This window comes from Oratosquilla oratoria, chromosome 16 (genome assembly GCF_046742065.1).
Source record: "Oratosquilla oratoria isolate Oo_2021 chromosome 16, ASM4674206v1, whole genome shotgun sequence".
In the NCBI taxonomy this organism is placed as follows: Eukaryota; Metazoa; Arthropoda; class Malacostraca; order Stomatopoda; family Squillidae; genus Oratosquilla; species Oratosquilla oratoria.
In genome coordinates, this window is record NC_134792.1 from 8,925,800 (window position 1) to 8,935,799 (window position 10,000).

General features: G+C 41.0%; 1 protein-coding gene across 1 annotated transcript in view; it reads left to right on the plus strand.

Moving 5' to 3' along the window:
* The window catches only part of LOC143033726 (uncharacterized), a 70,009-nt gene that overhangs the window by 46,965 nt on the left and 13,044 nt on the right, over positions 1-10,000 (plus strand). The window contains exons 2-3 of the mRNA XM_076199210.1: positions 9,215-9,423; positions 9,844-9,985. Coding sequence (XP_076055325.1) covers positions 9,229-9,423; positions 9,844-9,985 — 337 coding nt within the window. The 5' untranslated portion in view covers positions 9,215-9,228. The remainder of the gene's footprint in view (positions 1-9,214; positions 9,424-9,843; positions 9,986-10,000) is intronic.

The window sequence follows — 10,000 nt, forward strand, 5'->3', positions numbered from 1 at the left end:
GTCAAGATTGAAACCAGTCCTCAAGGTTTCAAGACCGGAGTCTACTCCAAACCATCCAACCCTGGTCTTTGCCTAAACGGGAACAGTGAATGCCCATCGCGATATCGTAAGTCCACCATAGATGCTCACGTCAGAAGAACCCTGTCACCCTGCAGTGATTGGAAACGTACCCACGCCGAGCTATACAGGATTACACAAGTCCTGGTCAACAACGGTTTCTCAAACAAAGAGGTACAAAATGTCATCAACACACCTGAAGAGATGGTGCAGACCCCCGACCGACAACATTCAAATAGGACAAAAGCTCACAATATTTTACAAGAACACTATGTCCTCCAATAGCGAGCAGACGAGGACGCCATCAGGAAGATCATCGACAAAAACGTCAGACCCTCCAACAGTGACGACAAAATCCACCTGAACATTTGGTACCAGAATAGGAAAACGTCCCACCTCCTCCTTAAGAATAGCCCTAGCCAGCGAACCCCAGTACTCCAACGTAGCCACCTTGTGTACGAATACACATGTAAAAAAGGGAACTGTGAAACCCTTAATGAAAAGTACATAGGGTCGACTACGACAAAACTGTCAAGACGCCTCACCCTTCACCTCTCTAATGGAGCCATTAAACAACACCACATTGACACACATCAATCCCCAGTCACAAGGAAGGTTCTGGAAGAAGGAATCATCATTCTACAAAAAGAATCGAACTACAGTCGCCTTCTCATCCTAGAGGCACTTTACATTAAAGGACAAAATCCCACCATGAACAAACAAAATCCTGGCCAATTCATCATTCCTACTTCTAAGTATATAGATCACAGGTTTAGGTTCACCGTTGACCCAGTGGGCGGAGCTACAGATCCTGTCCCCTGAGTGACTGTCCGAATCCCCTGTCTCTCCTAATGTTCCATATGTTTTTTTGTATATATTGTCACCATTACTCTTTGTACTCAATTTACACTGAAGATGCCTAAAGTTAAGCGAAAGCTGTACAAGTAAAATCAAGAATCTAGTATTGTCTTTACATTCATTCCAAATGAAGTTTGGACACATAATAAGACAACTCAACGATATTCAACGTTCAAGTATTAGAAAAGTTGAACATATCAGCAAGAAACTCGTGAATGCAGAAGCTACTGCAAAGTTTAATGATATATATATATATATATATATATATATATATATATATTTGTGTATGTACATATACATATATGTATGTATATATATATATATATATATATATATATATATATATTGTTGAAGTCAACAGCTGCGATAGCATTATTATGCTTGTAGAAATGCTTTTCTAAGTTGCGCACCAAGTTCTTAAGCAGATTGCTGAAGTCCATGGTGTATATCTCTCGAGACGTCTTTCGGCCTTAACTGGCCATCTTCAGGAGGTGTGGGCTGGTCAAATTGATGACGGAGAATGAATCGAAGTGGCTGTGGGACGGTATATAGCGGTGGGGGGTGGATCACCGGGCAGCGCCCGGGGCGGTGGCGTCAGCCAATCAGCGTACGGGAATCATTCTCTGCCTTCTGGTTGGTAAAGACATCTCGGGCTGTTGCTGGATGTTGATAGCGGGTTTTTGGTTGAAAAGGAGCACCGCTTCTGTCATTCTTAGTCGTCTGGTGTCGTTGTTTCTCTCGATGATGGTGGTGTTGTTTTCCATGTGGTGCCTTTTGAGTACGAGCCAATGTTCGTACAGGTAATGCCTCCTTATGGCGCCGTCCTGCAAATGGGCTGAGAACCTCTTCGACAGTGTTGTGGTGGTTACGCCGATGTACTTGGAGTTAGGGCGACTGCAGTTGCCACTGGAGCATGTGTGTTCGTACACGGTATTCACCTCTTGCATATCACTTGTCTTGGGTAGGCAGCTGTTCTTTATGACCAAGTTGGATGTCTTCCGTGTCTTGTAGTAGATGACGAGGTCAATTTTTAAAGCCGGGTCGGTGGGTGTGACATTCTTGTAGATTATATTTCTGAGGGCTTTTTCGTCATCCTTATAGGCTGAAGACATAGTACCCTTGTAAAAGAGTTTTAAATTTTGTGTAGCTAAATGTTGTTCCTGTTGACGCATAAAGTTGTCTAGTCGATGTTGTATGACGTTATTTATTTCTGCCATGGGATAGTTGTTGCTATCGCAGCTGTTGACTTCAACAACACATGCATCATAAATGGCCTCCTTCCAAAATATATATATATATATATATATATATATATGTAATATATATATATATATATGTATGCACATACATATATAATATATATATACATACATATATGCGTTGTTGAAGATTCTTCAAGTTTCATGTCGCCTTACTCGAGACATTTTTCGACCCAAACAGGGGACATCTTCATGAGTTGCAATAGTTATGATAACGTGAATACAAGAACAGTAATCACACATGGAGCGTGACGGGTGGGATTTTGAACCACGAAGAATCCCTGGGAGAGGATGTTACTGGAAGCTACCCACGGTGCGCCATTGAGTTGCCCGTAGGTTGCTGGGCTGGTGAGATTTCCTCATAGCTGGGAGTGAAACACCTGGTGGTAGTTGAATGCTGATGGTAGGTTTATCCAAACGAACAAAAACTGATTCAGCCATCTTTAACCTCTTCCTATCTTGTTGACGGTAAAGAATGGATGTCTGTGTTTCCAAATGTTGTCTGGTGAGGGGGTTTCTATGGCTGTTGTTGGTGTGGCGAAGGATAGCCCCATCCTGCAAATGTGCCGTCATCCTTTTAGACAAGGCGGTAGTAGTTAAACCTATCTACCGGTAATTGAGGCGACTGCAGTCGTCCCAAGTTACAGTCATATTGGTACATAAGGTTCACTTCCTGCAAAGGGCTTGTCTGTGGGAGGTAGCTGTTTTCATGACGAGGCTGGACGTTCTGTTAGTTTTGTATAAAAAAAAAAATCGAGTTTTAGGATGGCATTTGGGTCTGCAGGGGTCACAACTGGAAACACAAACATCCATTTTTTACCACGAACAAAATAGGAAGAGAATAAGGATGGCTGAATCACATACTCATGCACATACACATACACATACGCATACACATTCGCATACACACACGCACACGTACATATACATATACGGCTCGGGTTCCGAATAGCGACTGTAATAACAGCGACTGTCAATAGAGCGACTTCACAATCGCGATTCCTTTAAAACAGCGACCATCATAACAGCGACCACATGATAGCGATTGTATTATAAGAGCGATTGTCATAACAGCGACATCATCGCATCAACTGCATGAAACTGCTCAGTAATAAAAAATTGAAACCTAAAGGGAATCTAAAACAACATTTTATTTGGACTAACTATAGAAGTCACATGATTTAAAAAGAAAAAGGCTAGTCAAGCCAAGCAACAGAAAGTCATCAACCCTTGCAATAAAAATCATTCATCAAGTGATCAAGCCACGTTTATTTCTAAATTGTGAGCGAGGGCTCGAAGGAATTGCAGAAGATCATACTGATCTCGATTTTGCTGTACAGCAGTGATTCGTGTGTTCACTGTCACGTATCTTTTCATTCGCTGGGTCAGGTCTCTGCCTTGTAGGAGCTGGGTTCGGTTTGTCCGTTGAAGGGCTTCCTCCCGTCTTCAGGCTTCGATGAATCGAAAGATGGTAGGATGATGGGTTTCCGTTGATCCTTGAAAAGCATTTTGCCAACTCTCCCGCTGGTTTTTGGTTCGTGGCAGTCCTGCATCTTGTCTGGCTTTCACTCTCCACATATGTACAGGAAACAATGGCTGTCGTCTGTCTTCCCCTCTGTTCCTCCGCCCCACGTAGTTGTCTTCGAAGTAATTCACGAGAGGCATTACTTCTGCTGGGTAGTCTGCCACCAATTCATCAAAGGCATCGCTCACTTCATCCACAGGTAGAAAGGAAAGAGCAAGGAGCATTTTCAGTGCCATCCGAACATTTTCGTCTTTCAAATATAACCATTGCAGTCCGTTTTCCTGAATGCTTCAATGAGTGCAGCTTTGGAAGCTAGTTCAAAGTCGATCTGTACACTTCTTGGAGCGAGTCCAGGTTTCAGTGATTTGATCTCAGTCCACATTTGAGAGTATGTGACTTGTTGCTTATTTGGGAGTAGAACAAAAATGCAGGGAAGCACATTGTTTCGTATCAAAGCATGCACAGTGTACACTTGATAGAAAAGGGATGGTGACACTTTGAATGTACCATCACACATCCAGTGTTCAGAGTCATGTGAGGTCTGAAGAAACTGATCTGTGCTGAAAATAAGCATCCGATGAACATCTCCACGCCCACTGTCATGGAGCAGGAAGTTACGCTGGTCTGTTGTTTGCCTCAACTTATCAGGTATGAAGAGTTCTCCAACATTAGCAGGAGCTGGGGGTTGTCTGTTGCTTTCCTTTTCCGCTGGTGGTTTGTCGCAGATTTGTGGAAGAGCCAACAGTTGCTGCAACTTCTTCACGAACTTCGGCCATTGCATCCTGCACGATTCTTCGTGGTGGATCCGTGTTGTTACTGCAGCTGTTTTTACAGTGTTTTCCACTCTCCGGACTGCCACTTCCGAAGGGTTTGGTGATGTGTGTGAACGCCACTGCTCATTGGGGGCTGTTGTTGCTCTCGATACTGAAGGCTTGTTGTTAGGCGACCTTTACAACCTGCCTTTGCGCACCTCCAGTTGATGGTTTTTAACTTTGTTTTGTCCTTCCTGTACAGAAAGCCTTCATGGCTTATCATGTCACTTCCTTTTCTTGACTTTATACACACCGTTGTGGGCAAGTTGTCCAAGTCTTAACAATGTGAAGAACAAAAACGTTTCACTCGTTAGAGCTTTATCAAGTACACGTACATTAGGGCGAACATTTGGAGTACATATAGTCAGCCGGAGGGACCACGGGAGAAGGTCTCGAGCAAGGGAGAGGTAGGGTGGGTAAAGGGGGCTTCGGGTTTGTTTGTTTGTGAAATTTGGGAGTGAAGCTCCCTTCCCAAGTGAACTGTTTTCAATGTTAGGTGAATGGTAGCAATGGTGTTATAAATTTAATAAAATAAAGGGGGGGGGTGATTCAATGTATAAGTGGTCGTGGTTTGGCCACGCGGGCTTCGGGTGATTTCGGCCCAAGGTGATTTCTGACCGGTAATTTCGGCCCAGGGTTTTTCTGAGCCGAAAACGCCCGGTGATATATTATTCTTTTAGTAATATATTTTCTTTCAATAATTAATAAGTAATAATAGCAGTCCTCCAAATGTTGCTATCATTATTTATCATTGAAAGAAAATATATCATTAAAAGAATTTAAAAAAAAAATTACTTATATATCATTTCAAGTAACAATATTTTTTGCACATACTGCGTGAAAACGAAATGAAATTTATGAAACAAATTATCTAAATTGAAATTATACAACTTTCATGTGTGGACTAAGGTAAATGGTGTTATTGTTGCACAAAAAGTTGCCTAACATTGATAACATAATATAACAAGGAGTCTAGGGTTGGGTTGTTCAAAAACTAATTCTGACGTTAGTTTATCTTGATGTCCATGATGTTTAATGTCAAGATAGATTTAACGCCAAGATAGTGCAATTTTTTTTTTTTTTTTTTTTTTTTTTTTTTAACAACCCAGTCCAGAAGTTCAACATCATTATGAGCATGCAGGAGGGGAGCGCATCGAATGTAGGATGTTTCGGCCACAGACGTTTCGGCCAGAACTGCAGGGTAGGATGTTTCGGCCAATCCTCCAAATGTTGCTATTATTATTTACTTATTATTGAAAGAAATATATTATTAAAAGAATTAAAAAACATATAATTTCAAGTGACAATATTTTTGCACATACTGTGTGAAAACGAAATTAAATTTATGAAACAAATGATCTAAATTGAAATTATATAGTGCACCAAATTATCTAAATTGAAATTATACAACTTTCATGTGTGGACTAAGGTAAATGGTGTTATTGTTACACAAAAAGTTGCCTAACATTGATAACATATAACAAGGAGTCTAGGGTTGGGTTGTTCAAAAACTAATTCTGGCGTTAGTTTATCTTGATGTTAAAAGTCATGGTAACGCTCTGTGTTACCATGATGTTTAATGTCAAGATAGACTTGACGCCAAGATAGTGCAAAAAAAATTTTGAACAACCCAGTCCAGATGTTCAACATCATTATGAGCATGAAGGAGGGGAGCGCATCGAATGTAGGATGTTTCGGCCACAGACGTTTCGGCCACTGACGTTTCGGCCAGAACTCTGCAGGGTAGGACGTTTCGGCCAGTCCTCCAAATGTTGCTATTATTATTTACTTATTATTGAAAGAAAATATATTATTATAAGAATTAAAAAAATACTTTTATCATTTCAAGTGACTATTTTTTGCACGGGTCTACGACAGAATGTCGAAAGACAGAATGTCGAAAGACAGAATGTCGAAAGACAGAATGTCGAAAGACAGAATGTCGAAAGACAGAATGTCGAATGGTCAAAATGTCGACACGACAGATGGTCGAATGCGACATAATGACGGAATATGCATTTCACTGACTATTCAGTCATGTGTGCCTTTTATATTAGTGGCACTTGACCAATCATGACTAAAAGAGGTTGTTTGAAGATGGATATTGTTTTAAAGAAAATCTAACTCGGCAATAAAGATCGAATTTCTCAAATCACTCGACCCATTATGGCCGCCAGGCATGATTTTCTTCTTTAACATAACAATGAAGATAAAACAACTTAAACAACAGTCACTTATACCAGTTTTCTTTGTATTGTATTCGAATAAATGTAGTTCAAGAATTTATTTTGAAATTAGAATATTTACTTATTGTACAGTCAAGAAACTTTTTTTCCTTCTTTTTGAGCAACGAAGACTGCCACATTTTCTTTGTATTGTATTCGAATGAATGTAGTTCAAGAATTGATTTTGAAATTAGAATATTCACTTTATGTATAGTCAAGAAAGTTGATTAGGATTTCGGTATAGTTGTTGAGCGTGAACACAGGTTTGCTTTTTCGGTCATTTTATGTACATAATCACATCGATATCTGAAGTTTCGACATTTTGTCGCAGTCGACATTCTGTCGTTTTGACGTTCTGTCTTTCGACATTGTGTCGTGCACCGTTTTTGCACATACTGTGTGAAAACGAAATTAAACTTATGAAACAAATTATCTAAATTGAAATTATACAGTGCACCAAGCCTTCAAGCATAGGTTATTTTCGCTGGGCCGGAATCACCGGCGATTTCGGCCCAGAAAAACCCTGGGCCGAAATCACCTGATCCCGGTAAGGGGTGGGGGAAGAACACCAACCCACGGAGGGAGGAAGGATTGGATTTGCCCCAACTTGCGTCCTTTTTGTCCTGATGTTTTGTCAGATCCTTGATGGTCCTGCTAGAATGTCCCACTACTTGAATATTACTCGGCTCAAGTGTCCGGGTGAGGAGGGAGGTGACGGTGCTAGTTGGTAGGATTAGTCTTCTTGTTGGTTCCTTTTGTTGTTGCCGACCTTCCATTATTTTGATTAAGAACCTAAACATTAATATGACCGACGACCGAGCGACCGACCAGTAAATTCACTTCAGTGAACTTATCTCACAAAGTGAACACAAACATGTAAACACGAACAAATAAATATTAGCGATAGAAACATAAGTCTGCGACCTTTTGAGCATATTTCATTCTGAACCTATCTCACAAAGTAAACACAACTGAACACGTAAATACAAACACGAAAACAAAAGCAATTGAACCATAAGTCTACGACCATTCTGACCGGTTGATAGTAAAGTCGCTATTGTTACAGTCGCTGTTATAATGCGGTCGCCATTATGACAGTCGCCGTTTTGAAAGTCGCTCACCTGGTTACGTCGCCCTTATGAAGCCGCTTTTATGACTGTCGCTGTTTAGACAGTAGCTATCCGGCCCGGATCCCACATATACATATACATATATATACATATACATATTGTATACATATACATATGCGTGTACATATCGTCAATTCCCGCACATATTACAAATTATCGAGTTTATCTCTTGAAAATATACTTGTAAAGGAAGCTGAAATGATGATTTGTTTTAACTCTTCCCCCGTTGCCTGGGGGTTTCCGTACATAAAAAACGGGGACATGACGTCACCAGCCCTCCCACCTTCCCTAACGGTTTGAATCCTCTGCCTTTGAATAAATGTGAGACATCCAAACTTAATTATTCGTGTGTTTTGTGTATATTCTACATTTTTGTGTAAACTTGTTATCAATATTGATAACAAGAATGTTATTTTATCATGATCAAAAGAATATGAGGCCAAATATAGATTTCTATAAGTGTCTTTGTGAAAATACGGGAGTGACTCATCTATCGACGACTTTTAAGAGCACAGACTTAAGTGTCTTTGTTTCAAAAAGGTCTCTCTCTCAAAAAAAAAAAATTCCACTTCTTTATGCTATTCCTATAACTAATCTTATGCTGAAAAAATGTACATGTTACCGTTAGTTAGTTAGAGGGCAGGATAGAGAAGATGGGGGAGAGGGAGGGAAGGGGGGATTTGGGGTTTAGTGGAAGGAAAGAATGAAATGGAAGGAAGTTAGAGTTATGACAGATGTGGGGCAGATCCACTTGCTCGGTTGTTTTTATAGTCTTGATAAAGTCTTATAATTATGTATATAAAGAGAAACAAATGAAAAATACAAGGACCATGGAAATATGCAAAGTGTAGCGATTCATATTTCATAAAGACTCGAACGTAGGACAACTAGTATCTATGGAAATCACATTTCTAATATTATCTTTTATCAGTTACTAATAATCAAATATCAATTAATGATTGATTAATAACAATGATATTGATTAATATCAGTAATTCCAATATTATTACAACATGCTACTCTATATCTTGTTGGATTCATCTTCTACGTCGTTTTACTTCTTAGGTCTAACTTAACCCTTCACTGCATTCTAAGACTTTTGTTTTTGTTGTTGCTGGTGCAACCAAGTGATTTTAGGCAACGAAAAGAAACCACCCTCTCCCTCCCTCCCTCCCTTCCTCCCTCCGCAGCGACATAGAACATCAACCATCAGGGGAAATCCTCCCATCCCACCCTTACCATCCACCCTCCACAGTAAAAAGATTAATCTACTTGTTTCTCCCCAAGGGAAAAAATAAAAGAAAAAACTAGGACGAGAAAAAAATTATCTGATTTTCCACCTCACCAGGAGTAGCCGCCTACATGATTCAAGGTATGGAGGTGCCTCGCTTGTCCGTCAAGGGAGGAACGGCCAACCTGAGCTGCTGGTTCGAACTGCAGGGCCGTGGGCTGTACTCACTCAAGTGGTACCACAACCAGACGGAGTTCTACCGCTATGTGCCCACCGAGACCAGGCGACCCGTCCACATGAAGGCCCCTGACGCCTTCACAGTACACGTAAGTTCAAATACATATACACATACATACATACATACATACATATTATATGTGTATGTGGGGTGTGTGCACGTTTAATTGCATTGTCAAATTATATTATTTTTCATGTTGGGAGGCGATTCCTCTTCTGTGAGGTCGTATCTAGATGTCGCTTTTAATTTTTATTCAATTTGCCACCAGGTGATTTCATTCACATCTGCGGCACCCCCCCACCTCACTAAGAAAACAGATTATACGGCCTTTGGCGATTAAGGCCATCCATACCGTGTGACCCCTTACGTCCCATTCATCCTCTTGGCACCCCATTGAAAACAAAAAGAATTGACAGCAATCCATAAAGCCTGTATGAGTACTTGTCATTACCAAAGCACTGCTTTCGCTGACGGATACTTCCCCCCCCCCCCCATCCTCCCCCACCAGGAGCTCTCCAGGAGCGGCCGCCACGTAGCCCTCGCCCTCGAGGGGCTTCGGACTGACGCCTCGGGCGAGTACAAGTGCGAGGTCATCGCCGAACACCCGTCTTTCCGCACTGAGGCTTCTAAAGGAGAGCTCATCGTTCTGGGTACGATTGTCTATT